Source organism: Macaca nemestrina, chromosome 6 (genome assembly GCF_043159975.1).
Source record: "Macaca nemestrina isolate mMacNem1 chromosome 6, mMacNem.hap1, whole genome shotgun sequence".
Classification (NCBI taxonomy): Eukaryota; Metazoa; Chordata; class Mammalia; order Primates; family Cercopithecidae; genus Macaca; species Macaca nemestrina.
In genome coordinates, this window is record NC_092130.1 from 48,496,695 (window position 1) to 48,518,151 (window position 21,457).

Here is a 21,457-nt window from a genome sequence, read left to right on the forward strand (position 1 = left end):
AGTCCAATGATTCTAACATCTAAAAAACAGTAGTTCAGACATTATAAACAGAAGGAAAATTATCAAACACACAAAGCTAGAAATTTTCCTAGAATTAAAAATGTTCATGAGTCTATTTACTGAAAGAGCCATTCAAATTCTGAATATGAACAGAGATACTGAGAGCCAAATTTGGACGGTGCAAACTGTGCTCACCCCAATAAGTGAAAAAAAACCATACCAAGTTACAACATTATGTAATTTTTAAATCCTCAAGATAAATAGAGAAATTTATTAGTTTTCCAGAGAAAAAATAATCAATTGCAATAAACAATCAAGAATATCAATGGCATTGGACTTCTGAAGAACAACTCCAGAAGGTAGAATGTGGTGGGGAGAAAAATGTATTCAGAATTCTGAAGAACACTGATTTTGCAGAGTCAAGATGGACTCCCATTCAAGAGGTGTCCTGGATTTCAACACTGATTATGCCATCTACGCACCAAGAAGATATGGAAAGGTATAAGGTATATTACTCATATAATGAGCCTTTCTGGGGAGAAAGATGACTCCAAGCAGGACTGCAAATGACTTGAGAATGAAGGGGAAGGAGACCTGGCCTGGAGTTTTCATGATGTTTAGAGGATCGGACCAGGTTGAGGTTTCCTGTGCATGGTTTGAACTTGCTACCATTGCCAAAAGATGGACCACTAAGGCTGTCTTGTCACCCAGATGTGAGGTGGAAAGGGGAAGAGGGAACAGTGAGGTTTAAAAGCTGTCACACATCAAAAAATTGAATCAGTCTCTTAAATATACTAACCTAGAATTCTTACCCAGCCAAACTGTCACTCAAGTGTTAGGATAAAGGAATTTTTAGACACATCTTCTTTGTACCTTTTCTCGGAAATGAAGCAGATATTCCAAGAAAACCAGGAAATAAATCAATAAAGAAGAAATCATGGGATCTAGGAATCAAAGGCTCTTATCTAATACAGGAAATATGTGAATTTCTTAGGATAATGGTAAAGGGAAATCCTAAGAAGACAACTGTGTAGGATGTATAGAGGACAAACAGTCCAAATTTGAGCAAATGGATTGAGATCTCCAATAGCTATACTTTTTTAAAAAAGAAGAAAGAAGAAGAGGGAGAGAGGGAGGAAAATAAAAAATAGATAACCTGTTTTTTTTTTTAAAAGTATTTTAAAGTATTTTTAAAGTATTGAAATTTAAACTCTTGGAAAAAGTTGGAACAAGGCCGGTCACCATGGTTTACGCCTGTAATCCCAGTACTTTGGGAGGCCAAGGTGGGTGGATTACTTGAGTTCAGGAGTTTGAGACTAGCCTGGCCAACATGGCAAAATCCCATCTCTACTAAAAGTACAAAAAAATTAGCCAGGCTTAGCAGTTTAGCAATAGTAATCCCAGCTACTCAGGAGGCTGAGGTGGGAGGATCAGTTGCGCTTGGGAGGCAGAGGTTGTGGTGACCCAAGATCCTGCCACTCTGCACTCCTGAGTGACAGAGTGAGACTCTGTCTCAAAAAGAAATAAAAAAAAAAGTTGGAACAAAATGGTACTTAGTATTAATACTTAATAAAGTACTTAGAAAACAAATTTTAAAATTAGGTAACAAAGGAAAAGAAATTGTAGCAAAAAGGTGATGAATGTGGCTCACAGTATAGGGCTTGGCTACGAGTATATTTGAATAGTCATAATAATAGAAACATTGAATGCATTTAATTTAGAAATGTAAAGGAGGTGCCTATCAAAAGAAACCATTAATAGAGTTGAAAGGAATTGTCTCTAGAGGGTAGAAAATTATGATGGGGAGATATGAGACAAGAGATTTCAGTTTTTGCTATAAGCTTTGTAGAACTATTTGTCAGTTTAACAATGAACAATTTGATAAAAATATATTTTTTAATTGCATTTACATTTCTAACTTGTGACACCAGGGACAGCCTCCCACTGATACAATATTAACATTTATTATTTTTTCTACTCAACTACCCAGATGGTGGGCTTTCCTTATTTATGCCCAGCTCGAGTTCTGGGGCTTAGTGTTAAGGATAGCTCAGCTATGAGGGGTATTCATTAAATTTTGAGGAATGGAAGGCAGGATAGATATAACATGTGGATGGGAAGGATGAAGACAGTGTGAGAAGGATAAAAGTTAGCTAGGACAGGGACAGGACACTCTAGGGCAGTTGGAGAAGGGAAAGCAAAGGATGCTCAGAGAGACAGCCTACTACTCTGACAGTTGAGGATATGGAGAAGGATGGTAGATTGAGTCAGTCAATTTAAGTGTTGCAGTGGCGGCTGGAGAAGATGTCCAGGTAGAAAACAGTTCTCATTTTTAACAAGGGAGTTGGCATAGGAGAAAAAGTTGCGGTGAGGTCTTGGGAGGAAGGACAAAGAGGTAGTTGTCTCAGGTAGGTAATGGATGAGCAGAGATAGGTGTAAGTTAGTTCCAGGGCAGGAAATAATAGGTTTTCAGAACAATGCTTCCCTGTGATCTCTTACTCACCACCCCTGACCCCCGCAACTAGTTTCTATCAGTGTTGATCTCTATCTTGTCATATTGGAAATGTTTAATAAATGCAGACTAAATATAGCAGAGCACATTTTCCTTTTTCTTACCAAATCTCTGGTTCTTCTCAACTTTTAGTACTATGTTCTGTCACCATCATTTATTGGACAGTTCTTCATTCTAGTCCACTCCCATAGGAATAACTTTAAGACCTCTGAGTCTGGGAAGATTCTCTCTTCAAATATATAGTCCATTTTCTTATTGAGGATTTGTTTTCTTATTATTGAGTTTTCACGGTTCTTTATATTCTGGTTTTTCGTGTTTTTTTTTTGTAGAGACAGGGTTCCACTATGTTGTTCAGACTGGTCTCAAAACTCCTGGGCTTATATGATCTTCTCACCTTGGCATACCAAAGTGCTGTCTTTACAGGCATGAGCCACTGTGCCAAGCTAGTTCTTTACATTCTGGATTTCAGTCCATTTGCAAATGTTATCTCCCTATCTGTAGCTTGTCTCTCTTTTTTTTTTTTTTTTTTTTTTTTTTTGAGACTGAGTCTCACTCTGTCACCAGGCTGGAGTTCAGTGGCCAATTTTAATCTTGGTTCACTGCAACCTCCACCTCCTGGGTTCAAACGGTTCCCCTGCCTCAGGCTCCCAAGTAGCTGAGACTATAGGCACATGATGCCACGCCCAGCTGATTTTTGTATTTTTAGTAGAGATGAGGTTTCACCATGTTTTCCAGGATGGTCTCTATCTCTTGACCTCGTGATCTGCCTGCCTTGGTCTCCCAAAGTGCTGAGATTACAGGCATAAGCCACTGCACCCAGCCTATAGCTTGTCTTTTAATAGTCTCTTTTGAAGGGAAGTTTTAAATTTTGCTAAAGTCCAAATTATCAGTGCTGTTGTTTTATGAATCTTTTTTAGTGTTAAATAAAAAAATTCTTCACATAACTCGGTGTTACAATTTTCTCCTTTTTTTTTTTTTTTTTTTGAGATGGAGTCTCGCTCTGTCACCAAGGCTGGAGTGCAGTGGCGCAATCTGGCTCACTGCAAGCTCCGCCTCACGGGTTCATGCCATTCTCCTGCCTCAGCCTCCTGAGTAGCTGGGACTACAGGCACCCGCCACCACACCCGACTAATTTCTTTTTGTATTTTTAGTAGAGATGGGGTTTCACCATGTTAGCCAGGATGGTCTCGATCTCCTGACCTCATGATCCACCCGCCTCAGCCTCCCAAAGTGCTGGGATTACAGGCTTGAGCCACTGCACCCGGCCTCTCCCTTTTTTTTTTTTAAAGAAGTTTTAGAGTTTTAGGAGTTACATTTAGATCTATGATGCATTTAGAGTTAATTTCTTTCCATGATGGAAGGTATGAGTGCAAGTTTTATTATTTTGTTTTTTTCATACGGGTACCTAGTTGTTCCAGCACATTTTGTTTAAAAGACTATCCTTTGTCCACTGAATTGCCTTTACATATTGGTCAAAAATCAGTTGCTTATTTATGTGTGAGTCTATTTCCATGCTCTCTTATTAAATTATTTTAATCTATTTGTGTATGTGTAGGCTCATTGTTTTTTAGATGAAATAACTAGAATCACCCTTTCCTCGGCTAGTTAGCTTACAATTAGTGGGTTACTTACATATAAAACTTAAATTTTGCCTGGGCACGGTGGCTCATGCCTGTAATCCTAGCACTTTGGGAGGCTGAGGCAGGCGGATCATGAAGTCAGGAGTTGAAGACCAGCCTGGCCAACATGGTGAAACCCCGTCTCTACTAAAAATACGAAAAAAAAGAAAAAAAAATTAGCCAGAATGGTGGCACATTCCTGTAATCCCAGCTACTCGGGAGGCTGAGGCAAGAGAATTGCTTGAACCAGGACCCGGGAGGCAGAGGCTTCAGTGAGCCGAGATCGCGCTACTGCACTCCAGCCTAGGCTATAGAGCGAGACTCGGTCTCAAAACAAAAAAAAACAAAAAAAAACTTAAATTTTTGAGCCAAAAATCACAACTGACCCCAAAGTAGAGAAAAGGAGTAAGTTGTAAAACTTTGAAAAACAACAAAAGAGGATTATAACAAATTTATCACCATCAAAAATAGAATGATTGTCCAAGATCAAATTAAAATAGTTTAAAATATTATGCCTTTTTAGTTGTATGTAGAAGCAGTTTTATATTCTAGTAATAATATGTAACTAAGCATGTACATTTCCATACATTTCAATTTTTAGGATTTCACATCTGTTTTGTATCAAAACATTTATCCATTTTGTTTGTTCCTTTATTTTACAGGATTAAGTTTGTACCATGGTATGACCAGTTCTCCTCTGAGCTATTCAGTAACAGACTCTTATGCAGAATACAAGAGTTTTGAAGAGAGCTTTCCATCACCTGAACTGTTCAGAAAATCACATTATTTAGGTGAGAAAGTAATTCCAACCTTAAATTGCTCTACTATAGAAATTACTCCTTTGTCCACAAATCCTCCTGAATAAATGTCCCTTTTGAGAAGGCATACTCCTCTTCCTCACCAACACCTCACTTCCTTGACCATTACCTGTTGTGTTTCATTCCTAGTCACATAGGACTAATAGAGCAAAAGCCCTCAGATCAAGGAAGAATGAAGAAATGTCATTTAGCATTTATATGTAACGCACATCCAATTATTAATCAATTTTGCACCTAATGAATGTGTACTTATTCCCTTGAACCATGTGTTATCTTTTTTTTTCCTGTACTTATCTTACTTTTCAGCAAATAACTTAAGTGTTAGCTAGGCCAAGTCCCTGCTTGAATTTTCTTCACAAATTAAGAGTTACTTACATTTATTATACATATAAATATAGCCTTTGGTTAATGATGGCAGATCAAATACATGCCTTACTCTACAATCTTACAATGGCAGAAAACGGCTTTTTCTTTAAAGTAATACACTCATAAGGACAAAGATAATTGGAAAAAAGAAAAGTACAAAGTTTGGAAGGTTAATCAGATGGTCTGATGCAGCAGACCTAAGAAAGCAGAGTCCTAAACCAACAATGTGAATACCCCAGAAACAAGCCAGTTTGCACTATAGTGTCACAGAAAAGCTCATAATTTGATTGTGCCAAATACTTGTAAATAGATGTCAAAAACATGAAAGATGTGGTTAACTGCTCCTTTCCTGCTCAAAGGGAGCCTGTAGAGTTATTCTTTAGAATATTTTGAAACAGGGACTCCAGACTGGAGAATACTAGGTACTGTTAATAGCAGGGATACTGTGGTATTTTGAAATGTCAGTCTCAATTATTCATTTCTCTGTAGTATTATTTACCCTCATAATGGGTGGAGTGTACTTTTCTACTCTCTGGCTTTGGGATTGGCCATGTCACTTGCTTTCTGCAACAAACACAATTTAAGAAAAGCTTTCAAATTGCTTAAGTGGTTGGGCTTGTCTTCTTGCACTTTTGCTATTATCATGAGAATGTATCCTAATTAGCTTCTGCCTCTCTCATGGTACCCCAGAATGAGAGTAACAGAGTGGAGCAGCCCAGGCAAACAGCTCACTTTAGAGAGCTGCCCCAGCTGATCTGCAGACTTGTAATCTGAGTTACCTGAGCCAACTAATAGACATGGAAACAAAAAATAAATGCTTTTCTTTTTGTGCCACTGAGATTTTTTGGTTGTCAGCCAAAGCTGACTGCTGCAGATAATGTACTGAATTTGGAAGAGGAAATTAAGTAAAAGTGTACGTCCTAAATTATGGGATCTGCTCACCCAATGCTTATTTCCACCCTACCCCAGCAGCCCATTTTTCTTGTCAGCTTCCCAGACTTGAACCTTCTGTTGAGAAAATGAAAGATTATTTTCTCAGGAACTGAGTACCCCAGAAGAAAACATCTAAAGATATTGACCTCAGGAGTCCTCAATGAAATGGACCAGGCAGAAGACCCTACAGTGAAGCCAACTACGTGACAAGCCCCACCTAGGCCATAGGGATACCACTTAGCCTTTTAGGACCCACTTTTAAATATGAACAGAGAGCCAAGGATCACCAGACTTCTGAGTAAAGCCTCTAACATTAAAAAGAGATATCAAAGCAAAACAAAGTGTGAGAATGCTGTCGCCAAGATGTTGAAACAGGAAGCCATGGCCCTGCCTACTCCTTATGGGCACACCAACAGCAGTATATGGACCAGTTCCCTTTGTGTAAAATTCAGAACACAGTAGACAGGCGCCTGCATCCTGGCAAGCATGGGGCCAGCCACATCAAAGCCAGTAGGACAATTTGAGACATCCTCACCATAATTCCTACTCCTAGCACAACATCATACAATTGAGAGGAAACCCATACCACAGTTTTCAGCTTCTCCCTGAGGGGAAGAGCAAGATAAGGGACTTGACAATACATCCAGTGTTCTGAATTCTTTTTTTTTTTTTTTTTTTTTGAGATGGAGTCTCACTCTGTCACCCAGGCTGGAGTGCAGTGGCCGGATCTCAGCTCACTGCAAGCTCCTCCTCTCGGGTTCACGCCATTCTCCTGCCTCAGCCTCCCGAGTAGCTGGGACTACAGGCACCCGCCACTTCGCCCGGCTAGTTTTTTGTATTTTTTTAGTAGAGACGGGGTTTCACCATATTAGCCAGGATGGTCTCGATCTCCTGACCTCATGATCCGCCCATCTCGGCCTCCCAAAGTGCTGGGATTACAGGCTTGAGCCACCGCGCCCGGCCCAGTGTTCTGAATTCTTTGAGGAATGCCTGAGGGAACTGACTTCTGTCTTGCCTGTCTCAGAGTGCTGATAGGACCCAACATACCCAAGGTGACTGCTGACTGCTGAGAATAAAGATGACAATTTGCTCTAGGACACAAACATTTGCCACTTGCCCTCCACCTGGCTCAGTGCAGAGTGAGTGGGGGGGAAAAAAACCAGATTCCGGCTTCTTCCTCGGGAGAGAAGGAGTTGGACTGTGTGTCCATTGCAGCTTTTAAAGGGATGTTCTTGGGACTAGCTTCTGTCACACCTGTCTTAAAATGTTGACAGGATCTGACATATTCTAAATGCCTGGAGGCTGATAACAACAAAGATGGTGGTTTGGACTAGCAAAAAGATTTGAGAGATCTCTGGGTAGGCTTATTCATAAGGGTCTTCTGTACAATGCCAGTCTGCAAGACTGGGAGAAGTGGATGTTTTTTCTAATGTATAGATGCTGATACCAAGAGTCAAGGAAAATTAAGAAGCAGGGAAACATGGTCCAAACAAAGGAACAAGATAAATCCCCAGAAACTGACCCTAATGAAATGGAGATATACAAATTTTCTGACAACTAATTCAAAATAATCATTATGAAGATGCTCAACAAGCTGAGAAGAACAATACATGAACAAAATAAGAATTTCAACAAAAAGAAAGTTTTAAAAAGAACAAAATAGGTATTTTTGGTGCTGAATAATACTATCACTGAACTGAGGGCAGGCACAGTGGCTCATGCCTGTAATCCCAACGCTTTAGGAGGCTGAGGTGGGAGGATCATTTGAGCCAAGGAGTTTGACGTTACAGTGAGCTGTGATTATGCTACTGCACTCCAGCCTGGGTGACAGAGAAAGACCGCTCTAAAAAAAAAAACAAAAGAAAAATTCAGTAGAACAATATAACAGCACACTAGCTCAAGAAGAATAAAGAATTAGTGAGCTTGAGGACAGGTCATTTTTAAAGACTCCAAAAGCAATTGCAAGAAAAACAAAAATTGACAAATGGGACATAATTAAACTGAAGAGCTTCTGCACAGCAAAATAAACTATCAACACAGTAAACAGACAACCTACAGAATGGGAGAAAATATTTGCAAACTATGCATCCAACAAAGATCTAATATCCAGAATCTATAAAGAATTTAAATCAGCAAGCAAAAAAAATCCTATTAAAAAATGGGCAAAGGGCATGAATATAAAGAAGATTAAAGAAGTATGTCTTCTTCTCATTAGAGAAATGCAAATCAAAACCACAATGAGATACCATCTCATACCAGTCAAGGTGGCTATTATTAAAAAGTCAAAAAATAACATGTTTGTGAGATTGTAGAGAAAAGGGGAAGCTTATACACTGCTGGTACACAGAGGAAATGGGAATGTAAATTAGTTTAGCCAATATGGAAAGAAGTTTGCAGATTTCTCAAAGAACCTAGAACCATCATTTGACCCAGCAATCCTATTACTGGATGTATTTCCAAAGGAATCATTCTATAAAGACACATGAAAACATATGTTTGTTGTAGCACTTTTCACAATAGCAGAGACATGGAATCAACCTAAATGCCCATCAGTGGTAGACTGGATAAAGAAAGTGTAGTACATGTATACCATGGAATACTACACAGACATAAAAAAGAATGAAATCATATATTTTGCATCAACATGGATGCAGCTGCAGACCGTTTTCCTAAGCAAATTAATGCAGGAACAGAAAACCAAATACGGTATGTTCTCATTTATAAGTGGGAACTAAACATTGAGTACACATGGACACAAAGAAGGGAACAGTAGATACTGGGGCTTACTTGGGGTTGGAGGGTGGAAAGAGGGTGAAGATTGAAAAACTACCTATTGAGTACTGTGCTCACTATCTGGGTGACAAATCATTTGTACACCAAGCCCCAGTGACACACAGTTTACCCATGTAACAAACCTGCATGTGTACCTCCTATATCTAAAGTAAAATTTAGAAGAAAAATAAAGGTCATTTAGTATTATGCCATTAGTGAAGAAAAAGGAATGAAAAGATTGAAGAAATCCTAAGAGATTTGTGAGCCACTATCAAGCAGACCAACATTTGCAATATGGGAGTCCCAGAGAAGAAGAGAGAAAGGACTTGAAAGTGTAATCAAAGAAATAGTGGCTAAAATCATCCCAAATCTGGGGAATTAAATGGACGTTTAGATCCAGGAAGCCCAAGGGACCCAAGTAGAAGGAATCTAAGAAATCTATGCTGAGAAACATTATAATTGAATTGTCAAAAGCCATATATAAAGAAAAATTTGAAAGCAGCAAGTAAAAAGTGACTTGACATGTACAGGGGAGCTGCCATAAAACTATGAGTGGATTTCTCAGCAGAAACCTTACAGATCAGAGAGAATGGGATGATATATTCAAAGTGCTGAAAGAAAAGTCAGTCAAGAACAGTACACCCAGGAAAACAGTCTTTCAAAAATGGAGAGACAAGGAGTTTCCCAGACAAACAAAAGCTGAGGGAATTTACTACGACTAGACCTGCCTTACAAGAAATGCTGAAAGGAGTTATTTAAGTTGAAACTCAAGGATGCTAAACAGTAACATGAAAGTATAAAACTCCTTGGTAAAGGTAAATATATAGATAAATACAGAATACAGTAATATTGTAATAGTAGTTTACTGTTAAGCTCTTCAATTTAATTATGTCCCATTTGTCAATTTTTGTTTTTCTTGCAATTGCTTTTGGAGTCTTTAAAAATGACCTGTCCTCAAGCTCACCAATTCTTTATAGTAGTTTACTATTACAATAGTAATGTAATAGTAATTGTAATACTGTACAGAATACAGTAATATTGTTATAGTAGTATACCAGAATTAAATCACTTTTAGTTCTAGTATATGAGTTAAAAGATAAAAATGTCAAAAACTAACTGAAGATGTTAATAATACAACTAAAATATATAAATTGTGACATGAATAAAGTGCAAGAGGGGGAGAAGTAGAAGTGTAGTTTTTGTATGCAATTGAAATTAAGTTATCAGCTTAGACTGTTACTATATAAGATTTTACATAAGCCCCATGGTCAACATAAACAGAATTCCTATGGAAGAATCACAAAAGAAGAAAAAGAAAACCTTTATCGATATATACAAAAAGCAATGGAACACAAAGGAAGACAGCACTAAAGGAAAAAGGGACAAAAGAATTACAAGAGAGAAACAATTAGTGAAATGACAATAGTTAAGTCCCTACCTACCAATAATTACTTTAAATAAGTTAAACTTCCTAATCAAAACACAGAGTGACTGAATGGATAAAAGAACAAGATCTAATGATGTGATGTCCACAAATGACCCTCTTTAGATTTAAAGATACATACACTAAAAATGGAGAGATGGAAAAAGATATTCCATACAAATGGTAACCAAAAGAGAGCAGGGGTGGCTATATTTGTGTCAGACAAGATAGACTTCAAATCAAAAACAGTCATGAGAGACAAAGAAGAACAAAAATAAGAATAAAAAGGTAAATTCGCCAGGAAGATATACAGTTATAAATACGTATGCACCCAACATCAGCATCTAAATATATAAAACAGACATTGACAGAACTGAAGGGAAAAATAGTAATACAATAATTGTGGGATAATTCAATATAACCCACTTTTAACAATGGATAGAACATTCAGACAGAAAACAGGTAAGCAAACAGCAGACTTGAACAGTGCTATAGACAACATGGACCTAATATGTATATAAAACATTCTACCCAACAGTGGCAGAATATATATTTCTCTCATGCACAGATAGGACAGTCTCCATAATAGATCATGTTATGTCACAAAACAAGTCTTAACAAATGGAAGATTGAAAACATACTAAGTATCTTTTCTGACCACAATGGAATAAAACTAGAAATCAGTAGTAGAAGGAATACTGGAAAATTCACAAATATGTGGAAATTTAACATACTCTTGAATAACCAATGAGTCAAAGAAGAAATCAAAAGGGAAATTAGAAAATATCTTTGGACAAAAGCACAATATATTAAAACGTGGAATATAGCAAAAGCAGTACTGAGGGAATTTTATAGCAATAACTACATTTAAAAAGAAACATTTCAAATAAGCTAATGTTACACCTCAAGGAACTAGAAAAAAGAATGAACAGCCAAAAATTATCAGATAGAAGGAAATAAAGTTTAGAGCAGAAATAAATGGAACAGAGAATCGAAAAAAATAGAAATCAGTGGAACTAAGAGTTGGTTTGTTGAAAGGACAAATTTGACAAACCTTTAGTTAGATTAAGAAAAAAAGAAGACTCAATAAAATTCAAAGTGCAAGATGAAACATTATACTTGATGCCACAGAAACAAAAATAATCATGAGACTACCATGCCCAATTATAGGACAATAAATTGAATAACCTAGAAGGAAAGAAGAAATTCCTAGAAACATATAACCTATTAAGACTGAGTCATGAAGAAATATAAAATCTGGGCAGACCTATAACTAGTAAGGAGATTGAACAAGCAATCAAAAACCTTCCAACAAAGACAAGTCCAGGACCAGATGGCTTCACTGGTGAATTCTACCAAACATTTCAAGAATATTTAATTCCAGTTCTTATATATGGTCTTTATTAAACTATTCTTAAACTCTTCTTAAAAATTAAAGAGGAGAAAACACTTTCAAACTAATTCTTTGAGGCCAGCATTACCCTCATACTAAAGTGAGGTAAATACTACAAGCAAAGACAACTATAAGACAATATCCCTGATAAACATAGATGCAAAAATCCTCAACAAAATACTAGCAATTCAAATTCATCTCTACATTAAAAGGATCATACACCATGACCAAGTGGCATTTATCCCTGGAATGCAAGGATGGTTCCAAATACAAAAATCAACTAAAGTGTAACACTACTTTAACAGAATGAAGGGTAACAATTACACAGTAATTTCAATAGATACAGCAAAAGGATTTGACAAAATTCAACATCTTTTATGATGAAAACTCTCAAACTAGGAACAGAAGGCAATTACCTCAACATAATAAAGACAGTATATGAGAAGCCCATAGCTAACATCATACTCAGTAGTAAAAAACTGAAAGCTGTTCCTCTAAGATCAGGAAGTATGCTGAATACTTTTATTCAGCATAGTCCTAGTCACAGCAATTAGGCAACAAAAAAATAAGCGTCTAAATTGAAGTAAAATAATCTGTTTGTGCAGATGACATGATCTTATATGTAAAACACTCTAAAGACACCATAAGGCCAGATGTGGTGGCTCACACCTGTAATTCCAGCAATTTAGGAGGCCGAGGCGGGCACATCACATGAGATCAGGAGTTCAAGACCAGCCTGGCCAACATGGTGAAACCCCTTCTGTACTAAAAATACAAAAATGAGCTGGGCGTGGTGGCAGGCGTCTGCAGTCCCAGCTACTCAGGAGGTTGAGGCAGGAGAATTGCTTTAATCGGGAGGTGGAGGTTGCAGTGGGCCGGGTTCCTGGGTGACAGAGTGAGACTCTGTCTAAAAAAAAACACACACACACACATACAAACAAACATATTTGAACGATTAAATGAATTCAGTAAAATTGTAGATTATAAAATCAACATACGAAAATCAGTTGTGTTTCTATATACTAGCAATAAACTACCTGAAAAGGAAATAAAACAATCTCATTTATAATATCATCAAAAAGTATAAAATATTTAGGAATAAACTTAAGTAGAAGATATGTATGCTGAAAAACAATGATGAATAAAATTTAAAAAGAAATGGACGCACATCCCGTGTTTATGAGTTGGAAGACTTAATATTGTTAAAATATCCATACACCCAAAGCAGTCTACAAATTGGATGCAATCTCTATCAAAATCTCAATGGCATTTTTTAATAGAAATAACAAAGCAACCCTGAAGTGTATATGGAACTACAAAGAAGCTCAAATAGCCGAAACAGTCTTGAGAAGAACAAAGTAGGAACATCATACTTCCTGATTTCAAAATACATTGTGATGCTATAGTAATTCAAACAGTATGGTACTGTCATAAGATAAATGAATCCATACATATATGGCCAACTTATCTTTGACAGGATGGAGTACCAAGAATACACAATGAGGAAAGGATACTTTCTTCAACAAATGCTGTTGGGAAAACTGAATATCCACATACAAAGTAATGAAATTGGACATTGACACTAATACACAAGAAGTAATTCAAAATGGATTAAATACTTACATATAAAACTCCTAGAAGAAAACATAGGGGAAAAGCTTCATAACATTAGTCTTAGCAGTGATTTCATGGATATGATACCAAAAGTGTAGGCAACAAGAGCAGTAACAAGTGAGACATTATCACTTCTGCACAGCAAAAGCTTCTGAACAGCAAAAGAAACAATCAACAGAGTAAAGAGACAACATACCAAAATGGAAGAAAATATTTGTAAATCATATATCTGATAAAGGAGTAAATAACTAAAATGCATGAGGAACTCTTATAACTGAATAGCAAAACTAAACAAAAAAGACAACCTGATTTAAAAAATAGACAAATAACTTGAATAGATATTTCTCCAAAGCAGCAGCAGCAATAGCCAACAAGCATATGAAAAAATGCTCAACATCATTAATCATCAGAAACAGGCAAATCAAAACCACAGTATCACCTCACACTTGTTAAAAGGGCTATTACCAAAAAACAAAAACAAAAGATAACAAATGTTGGCAAGGGTGTGGATAATTTAGAACCCTTGTACACTGTAGGTGGGACTATAAAATGGCACAGCAGCTATAGAAACAGTATGGAGGTGTCTCTAAAAATTGAAAACAGAATGACCATGTGGTCCATCAGTCCCTGTGTGAATATCCAAAATAATTAAAATCAGGATCTCAAAGAGATATTAGCACTCCCTTATTCACTGCAGCATTATTCATAGTAGCCGAGATGTGGAAAAAACCTTAATGTTTGTTGATAGATGAATGGATAAAGAAAATGTGATGTATAAATGCAATGGAATATTATTCAGCCTTAAGAAAGAAATCTTGCAATTTGTGACAGCACGGATGAACCTTGAGGACGTTATGTTAAATGAAATAAGCCAGTCACAGAAGGTCGAATACTTGATATTTCCACTTATATAAGTTATCTAAAATAGCCAAACTCATAGAAGCAGAGAGTAGGATGATGTTTGACAGGATCTTGCAGGAAGGGAAAATTGGGAGTTGCTATCAATCCATATTAAGTTTCACTTACACATGTAGAAGTGAGCTCTAGAGAGCTGCTATAGAATGCTGTGCCTTTAGTTAACAACACTGGATTGTACACTTAAAAGTTTGAGTGTAGATCTCATGTTAAGTGTTCTAACTATAAAAGGAATTTTAAAAATTAAAATGTTTAAACTTTTAAAATTTAAAAATCTTGAAACAAGGAAATTAAGTAGGAGGAAAAAGAATCAAGGAGAAATAGGAACAAGGAGAGGAAAATATTTTTTAAAATCTTCATTGAGATAAGAAAATGTATATTTTATCCATTAAATAAGAATAGGATGCTATAAAAAAGAGGCTGTTCTAAGAACAATGAAATGCAATAGCAGAATGGAAAACTCAGTAAAGGGATTAAAATATTAAGTTGAGATTTACCAGAAAAAAAAAATCGTAAGAAAAAAAGGAGGGAAAAAGAGGAGAAAATAAAGAAAAAAAGATTAAAATTTAGAGAAAAAAATAACAGTATATGAAATCCCGTCAAACAATAGGAGATCCAGGAAAAGATAATGGAAAAAAGGGAAGAAAATTATCAGTGAATATTCAAGAACATTTTTTGAGCTATAAATTGTGAGTTTCTGGGTTAAAAGGACCATAGTGTGCCTAGTACAGTAGATGAAAAACACCAAGGCACAGCATTATGAAATTCTAAAACACCAGGGAGTGGAATAAATGGAATGGATTTATGCAATTTGGTAGTGTTTGAGATTAAATAGATTAAAACATGTATAGAGACCAGGAGTGGTGGCACATGCCTGTAATCACAGCACTTTGGGAGGCTGAGGCGGGCGAATCACTTGAGGTCAGGAGTTCGAGAGAAGCCTGGCCAACATGGCGAAACTCTGTCTCTACAAAAATACAAAAATTAGCTGGGCATGGTGGTGGGTGCCTGTAATCCCAGCTACTCAGGTGTCTGAGGCAGGAGAATCGCTTGAACCTAGGAGGCGGAGGTTGCAATGAGCTGAGATCACACCACTGCACTCTAGCCTGGGCGACAGAGCAAGACTCTGTCTCAAAAGAGTGTGTGTGTATGTGTGTGTGTATGTATAAAACTAAACAGATGAGGAAAGGGACTTGTATTGACTCCAGGAAAAACAAAAGGTAGTTTTGATATACCACCAAAGTAAACAGCATTTTTAAAAACATTTTATCATCATATGTCTATATGAATATTGATCTAACTTAATATATAACACTATAGATACAATGGGAGGGGTAGGAAAGGTGGGGTGGGCGAATATACAGGGAATAGTCTTATTCTTCCATAGTGGGAAATCACTAGAAAGCTTAAAACTGATATTAAGTAATAGCAGTTTATGTACAGTTTGTCCCTTGGTATCCATGGAGGTTGGTTCCAAAACCTCCCTTGGATACCAAAATCTGTGGATGCTGAAGTCCCTGATATAAAATGGCATGGTATTTGCATGTAACCTATGCACATTCTTCTATATACTTTAAATAATCTTTAGATTACTTATAATACTTAATACAATGTAAATGCTATGTAAATAGTTGTTATACTGTATTGTTTGGAGAATAATGACAAGAAAAAAAAGACTGTGTATGTTGAGTATGGATGCAGTTTTTTCCTGAATATTTTCAGTCCATGGTTGGTTGAATCCACAGATGTGGAACTCATAGATACAAAGGGCTGACTGTATGTTATTTAGTGATGTGATTTTTAATGGTACATAGGTATGACATATATAAAATATAACAGGCAGTTCACACGTGTGCTACCTGTCTCTTAGATCAATAATCCTTATGGTGGAAAAGTCTAGAAAGGAAGGCAGGGTAAAAGAACCAGAATAGACCATAGATTATTTAGTATATTGATCTGTCAAAGCTTATTTTTTTTCTGTCTCATCCAAAACCTTCAATTATAATACCATCATTTGGTATGGGCTGGGGACCTAAGGTGGGGTAGGAAGGAACCCATCATTTGTAGGCTGCTGTTTAAAGTCTTACGCTATTTCTTCTCTGCTGTTTTAGACTGGGAGTGTCCCAACTTGGAAGAACACATGCAGTGGAAGAATTCTACTCTTCTGGATACCAGTAAAGCAATAGCGATAGAGAAGGCACCACAGTTTTCAAATGTCTCTGCAATTTTAAGTGAGTTGCACACACGGGGGAACATTTCTTATCTATGTTGGAAAAGCAAAGGATTTTTTCTCTTGAATGATTTCTAAGCTAAGTTTATCAGTTGGATTACCTTTGGCTACAGATAATATCTAATAATAGCAGAAGTATGTTTAGTTTACTTTTTAAATTTATTTATTTTGAGACAGAGTCTTACTGTTTTGCCCAGGCTGGAGTGCAGTGGCACAATTTAGGCTCACTGCAACCTCTGTCTCCCAGGTTCAAGCAATTCTCCTGCCTCAGCCTCCCTAGTAGCTAGGGTTACAGGTGCGTGCCACCACACCCAGTTAATTTTTGTATTTTTGTAAAGATGGGGTTTCACCATGTTGGCCAGGCTAGTCTTGAACTCCTGACCTCAGGTGATCTGCCTGCCTTGGCTTCCCAAAGTGCTAGGATTACAGGTGTGAGCCACTGCTCCCGGGCACAACAAGTAATTTAAACAATTTTTGGTAGAGATGGAGTCTCGCTATGTTGCCCAGGCTGGTCTCAAACTCCTGGCCTCAAGCAATTCTTCTACCTTGGCCTTCCAAAGTGCTGAGATAATAAGCATGAGCCATTGCACTCAGCCTTTTATAACTTTTTATTTTGAACTATTTTTAGACTTTTCGTTTAGTCTTTCTTTTTTCTGTTTCATGATCCATCCTGGATCCCATGTCACATTTAATTGTTACTTCTCCCTAGTCTCCTGCAGTTTGTAATAGTTCCTCAGTCTTTCAGATTACTGATGAGTTATTTCGTAGAATGTCCCTTGGTTGGGATTTGTCTTGATGTTTCCTCATGATAGGAATGAAGTTATGGCTGGGTGCAGTGGCTGACACCTGTAATCCCAGCACTTCGGGAGACTGATGTGGGAGGACTGCTTGAGGCCAGGAGTTCGAGACCAGCCTGGGCAACATAGTGAGACCTGTATCTCTACAAAAAATAAAAGAGCCAGATGTGGTGGTGCACGCCTGTAGTCCCAGCTACTCAGGAGGCTGAGGTGGGAGAATGAGAGGATCACTTGAGCACAGGAGGTCAAGGCTATAGTGAACCATGTTTGTACCACTGAACTTCTGCCTGGGTGACAGAATATGGATCTTCTGGAAAAAAAAAAAAAAAAAAGGAATGAAGTTATGCAGTTTTTGGTAAGAGTACCACAGAAATTATGTTGTGCCTTTGCAGTGTATCATATCGTATCAAAGGGTTCATGTTGTCCTCTCATTTTTATTTGAAGAATATTATGTCTTATTACTGGTGATGTTAAATTTCATCATTTGGTTAAGGTGGTATCTGCTGAATTTCTCCAATTAAAAATTGCTGTTTTCTCTTTGTAATTTTTGAATATCTACAAAAAGATAGTTTGAGACTGTAAACTCTCTTTCTTCTGAAACTGTATTTCACTAATTTTAGCAGCCATCAGAGCAGCCAGTTGACTTCAACCTTTATTACTGTGGTGTTTGTCCAATGGTGATTTTTTATTCTATGCTTTACTGCTACTTTTATTAATTGGAATTCTACTGTAAAAGAAGAACTTTCTCTTTTCTGCCATTTGTTTATTTATTTGATTACTAATTCAGTGTAGACTCAGGGATATTTATTCTATGGTTTGAAATCCAATACTTTCATCATACGTTCATTCATTTATTTATTTATTTGTATATTTATTTATTTATTTATTTCTAGTATATATAGAGTAGTTTCAGAAGTGTTAACCCAGGCCCCTGTAAGAAACACATTTAAGTAAATAAATTACAGCATTTGCATACAGTTCTTTTTGTCTTTAGCATTACAGCATCCAGTCAAAATACTAATTTTCCAAAGTTATGTAAGTTCATTTTCTCCCCACCTCCCTTAACATATGAGAAGTTATTCACTTGTAATATGTATAGCTATACTCATTTGTTATTGATTCACTTTTGCATTCACCTGTCCTGTTTGGTTTTGTGTATGTATTTAGGAATATGAAATATTACTATGGTTTTAGAGTCATAGCTATATAAAAAGATATTCTCAGAAAATTATCACTTTCTCCTTCTTCCTGCTACCATTCTTCTCTTCTTTCTACCCCTTTCTCACTTACCCACTGTGGGTAACTGGTCTTTTTAGTTTTTGGCTTATCCTTCCTGTGTTTCTTTTGTACAAATGAGGAGATCTCAATGTATTTCTTTATATCCTCTTCTTTGTTACATGAAGGGTACCATGCTATATAGCTACTCTTCTTTCACTTTGATTTTTCCACCTAACAGTATGTACTAGAAATCACTCCACATCAGTTTACATAGAGATCTTCCTCTTATTTTTTACAGCTGCATAGTACTCCACTCTGTGGATGTACTTTTGTTTATTCAAAAATACCTATATATTGGGTATTTAGGTTTTTCCCCAATATTTTGCCATTATAAACAATACACAATGAATAAACTTATGATATATATTTTCATGTTATTGGCAGTGTATCTTCAAGGTAGATTTCCAGAGGTAGGATAGCTGGGTCAGAAGGTTATCATTTTATTGGATATTGCCAAATTTTCCTCCAGAAGGATTGTAACAGTTTGCATTCCAAACAGCAGTGTGTTAAAGTGCTGGTCTCCCTATATCCTTACCAACAGAATATGCTGTCATTTTTTTTTAAAATTTTGCTACTCTCAAAGGTGACAAATAGTATCTCTGTGCTATTTTAACTTGCATTTTCATAATTACATGTGAGTTTAAACATTTTTCATATGTTTAAGGGCCATTTTTATTTGAAGAATATTGGCTTTTTGTCTGTGGTATATATTATGAATATTTTGTCCCAGTTTGTTGGTTGTCTTTTTGTTCATGGTATTTTTTGTCATGCAAAATTTTTAAAATTTATATTGGGTTTATGTTTCTCCCATACCAGCCCAGAGCTATGTAGCAACTCACTAATATCATCAAGATCATAGGGTCTTATGTCAACATACAACCAAGTGTGTTGGTTTGTTACCCCATAGTTGCAAGGTGGTTGCTAAACTCTAGGTGTCACAGCCATGTTCCTGGTAGAAAGAATGAGAGAAGGCTGAGCGCCACATGTATCCTTTTATTGAAAGAAGAAAAGCTTTCCTAGAAATTCCCAGCTGACTTCTACTTTGGTCTATTGGCCAGAACTGGGTCATGCATTTATCTACCACCAGGGAGGCTGAGAAACCAAGTATTTTGCTTTCCTATCCTCTATTGTGGTAGAAGGCAAGGAAAATGAAGAAGGGGAGTAGGAATGGATATTGGCAGCCCATCTATTAGAGCGTGCCACTAAGAAAGGGTCATATTAGTCAAAGAACATTGAGTTAGGGGTCCTTTATTGGAAAGTTGATAGCTGTCTAGATGGCAATATTTCTAGTGTTTGAAGGCCTTGTCTTCTGTTTTATGTTTAGTTTGGCAACTCCTTTGCTGAAATAAAGTTCTCAAAGAAGCAGCCTGTCTCTTTAGCAAATGTTTTGGTAAGGATTCTTGTCCATTGCAAATGTCAAAAAACTAACAGTATTAGGTTAAAAAGGGAATTTGTTACCACATGTACCTGAAAAATTCAACAATAAATCAGGTACATAGGCAATTTGATCCAGGGTTTCAAATGATATTGGTAGGATCCAATTCCTCTCTATCTCCTGGGCTCAGGATCCCTCTATGTCAGTTATGCTCTCAGACAAGTCCCTTCTTGGAGCAACTTTTGCTGGCTCTGGGCTTACATACTCACAATACATTGAAAAAAGTGCTTCTCTTTCCCAACAATTTGAACTGAAGTCCTGGACCTTACACATGGGCTTCATTAGTTTATGTGCCTTTCCCTGAACCAGTCACTTTGTCCAGGGAGATACAGGGCTCTCACAGCATTGAGTTATAGGCTATGCCTGGACCATCAGGGAAAAAAAACGAGGCAACTCTTACCAGCAAAAACAGAATAGATGCTAGATGATAAGGGTCCACTGTATTTGTTTTGAGAACCTCCCTTTGAGGAAATGCTTAAAGGCATCATTCACTTTGTCTCCTCTTTAATTTGTGAGATTTAAAAATCCTAATCTAACATAAGCAAAGTACCAAAGCCACTAAAGGTTTTAATTTCTTTAGATAACTATACCCATGGTTCTTTATATTTCTATTAACATCTTAATGTACCTGAGGCAGTCAAATGTTGGCTGGCAGAAATTCTCTTGACTAATCAATCTACTAGTATGCGTTTCTATATATTTGGTATTGGACTAGTATTTGACTATTAGTTTTCTATTTTTTTATTTTTTTGAGACAGAGTATCACTCTGTTGCCCAGGCTGGAGTGCAGTGGCGCAGTCTCGGCTCACTGCAGCCTCCACTTCCTGGGTTCAAGCAATTCTGGTGCCTCAGCCTCCCAAATAGCTGGGATTACAGGCGTGTGCCACCACGGCCAGCTAATTTTTGTATTTTTAGTAGAGACGGGGTTTCACCTTGTTGCCCAGGCTGGTCTTGAATGCCTGACCTCAGGTGATCCACCTGCCTTGGCTCCCCAAAGTGTTAGGATTACAGGCGTGAGCCACTGTACCCAGCCTAGTTTTGTAATCCGACCAGTTATTTTTTTCTTATATGTAAAATGGGGATAATAAATTGATATATTTACCTGACAGGATTGTTGTAAGAATCAAGTAAGATAATACATGTAAAAAGACTTCAAAAATTATAAAGAACTATTCAAATACAAGGGAGAGACTCCTGTATCTCGTAACATTTTGCAACATTTTTTTACTTTGATATTTTGAAAATATTTTTACCTAATTTAAGTGACAGACAAAAAAAACAATATTTAAAAAGTTATAAAAATAAACTGCACTTGGGGGAAAATATTCATTTTTACCTAATTTTAGCCTCTG

The 21,457-nt window shown here is 36.9% G+C and overlaps 1 protein-coding gene across 1 annotated transcript in view; it reads left to right on the forward strand.

Annotated features, from left to right (window-relative positions):
- Nucleotides 1–21,457, forward strand: part of LOC105467193 (meiotic kinetochore factor) — a 136,120-nt gene that overhangs the window by 7,699 nt on the left and 106,964 nt on the right. The window contains exons 5-6 of the mRNA XM_071097804.1: nucleotides 4,794–4,922; nucleotides 16,477–16,596. Of these exons, the coding sequence (XP_070953905.1) occupies nucleotides 4,794–4,922; nucleotides 16,477–16,596 (249 nt within the window). The remainder of the gene's footprint in view (nucleotides 1–4,793; nucleotides 4,923–16,476; nucleotides 16,597–21,457) is intronic.